Genomic DNA, 2,164 nt, shown 5'->3' with positions numbered 1-2,164 from the left:
CACAAATGTGCCAATCGCTGTTCATCACTTCGTTCATCAAAACCTAATTTACATGCATATTTTTTTATCTTTCTTGCAGATTACTGTACATCAGTAAACATGGACGTAAAATCACTCGCTGCCATTTTTATTTTGATTCTGTTGACGACTTTGTTGGAAATCCAGGGAGCATCACGTCCTATAAAAATCGGTGAGTAACAAAAAAAGGAAATTCTATTAATACCTGTAATTTAATGATGAATCTTCATTTATGCAAAACACTTGTACNTATTGTTTAGAAACCAAGTGAACTTTTTTCATCCAAAATCATTATTCTTCCAATGTCTGATTTTTTTTTAATAATAGCAAATGCGATTTTCTAAGGTACATAAACATTTGGAATTGACTGTATAACCAATACATCCTTAAACCATGCTTGAACAGATTCGTCGGGAAATTAGGAGAGAGAATATTTTCGGAAATTCACGTGAAACGTGAAAATAAATTGATTAACACCAGTTTTTGAATGCTTTTCATCGAATTTGTAGTTATCGTAATTAATATGATCACCGGTGCCGTGAAAATTTCAATTGGATCTTGCGTGCCGCGACGACGTAGTAACGACAGAGCGGAGTTTGATAAATTCGTTTCGGATATGAATATTTAATCAAGTAAAATGCTCGACGCGGCGGACACACGTGGAAAATTTGTGACCCGTCGGACGTTTAAATCCTGAAATGATATTTCGTCGAAAAAGCTTGCTTATCGTCCGCTCTTTGAACTTTGTAATTGTTTGTCCTATTGATTTTAACTGGGCAGGCAGTAAAATTACGGAATCAGCGCTTTGATTATTTTATTACTAGAACCGCGTTGTTCGTCGAGCGGCGCAGCGGCCGGGGATTCGATATTACAATCTCGTTTTAAAACGGCGTTCAATGCGCTTTTCAATTCGGCCTCGGAAAATGTTTTTAATGCGATTTGCCCGGGAACGCGGAATCTCCACGCGAATACCGGCTCTGATATTTTTTTTAAATCATCGCTCGCATGGATGTACGATTTTTTTTTTTCGTTTGTCACGGGATTCACCGAGTAATCGTCGAACATTGTTTGATACTCGTAATTTGAAGTGCGGTGAAAAATTTCATAGTACGAACAAATTCGATTGTATTTAATTTAATTGAAAATCGATACGAGAATTACGACATTGAGTAACATTACGTAAAAAAGTGATTACTGTATTTTTTCTTTGTAATTGCGAATTAACACTACAAAGACTGAAACTTAGTATATACACCAATACCTCACTTTGCGTCGTGGTTACGTTCCAAAAAAACACGACGCAAATTAAAACGACGCAAAGTGAATTAAGATTTTCTATAGTAAACCATGTAAAGATCGAAGATAGGTTCCAGGGTTACGAAAATACTACTTTCAGAGCTCGGTATTTTTTTTTTATATGAAAATAAATACCAAAATAATTTGTTCTTCATTCCACAAAGCTTGAAACTGACGACCGATACTTATTGATAATTAATTGAACCAGATCTGTTCTGAGTTGAGTCGATGCAGAATTTTTAAACACCGATCGGGCAGTCTTAGAGTTTAGTAGTAATATAGGCGATAAGGTGGACGAATAATACGTCACGTTCCCCGTTGTTGTCAGGCGCAATCTTCCATGCAGGCGACGAGGAGCACGAGGCTGCATTTCTAAAGGCAGTGTACGAGACGAGATTCGAGCACGTCGCGCCCGCATTCAGGCTCGAGCCCATCACAAAGCGCGTGGAGGTTAATACCGACAGCTTCAAGACTGCCACCGCCGGTTTGTATGAATAATAACCCCTCTGTACACATCTACGCCGTAACTAATTGCCCGGTTCTTTCGTTTCTCACCCCTAATTATCCTAAACTTAACCAAATCCACCATTCTTATTCTTGTTAATCACACCAAAATCCATCGCTCTGCTTATGCGTTCTCAATCATAATAACAATAACAACAACAACAACAAGAATAAAAATAATGATAATAATAAGAATAAGAATAAAAACAATAATAATAATAAGAAGAAGAATAAGAAGAATAAGAATAAGAAGAAGAATAAGAATAAGAATAAGAACAATAACAATAATTATAAGAAGAAGAATAAGAATAAGAATAATAACAATAATAATAAAAACAATAATAAT

The 2,164-nt window shown here is 35.9% G+C and overlaps 1 protein-coding gene across 1 annotated transcript in view; it reads left to right on the top strand.

The window, feature by feature from the left end:
* LOC108626849 (glutamate receptor ionotropic, kainate 2) overlaps positions 1–2,164 on the top strand; it is a 48,640-nt gene that overhangs the window by 29,896 nt on the left and 16,580 nt on the right. The window contains exons 2-3 of the mRNA XM_018027777.2: positions 80–190; positions 1,643–1,798. Of these exons, the coding sequence (XP_017883266.1) occupies positions 100–190; positions 1,643–1,798 (247 nt within the window). The 5' untranslated portion in view covers positions 80–99. The remainder of the gene's footprint in view (positions 1–79; positions 191–1,642; positions 1,799–2,164) is intronic.

This window comes from Ceratina calcarata, unplaced genomic scaffold (genome assembly GCF_001652005.2).
Source record: "Ceratina calcarata isolate Rehan_Ccalc_2016 unplaced genomic scaffold, ASM165200v1 scaffold123.2, whole genome shotgun sequence".
NCBI lineage: Eukaryota > Metazoa > Arthropoda > Insecta > Hymenoptera > Apidae > Ceratina > Ceratina calcarata.
The sequence above is the reverse complement of the archived record's forward strand: the minus strand, read 5'-3'. Positions and strand labels throughout refer to the sequence as shown.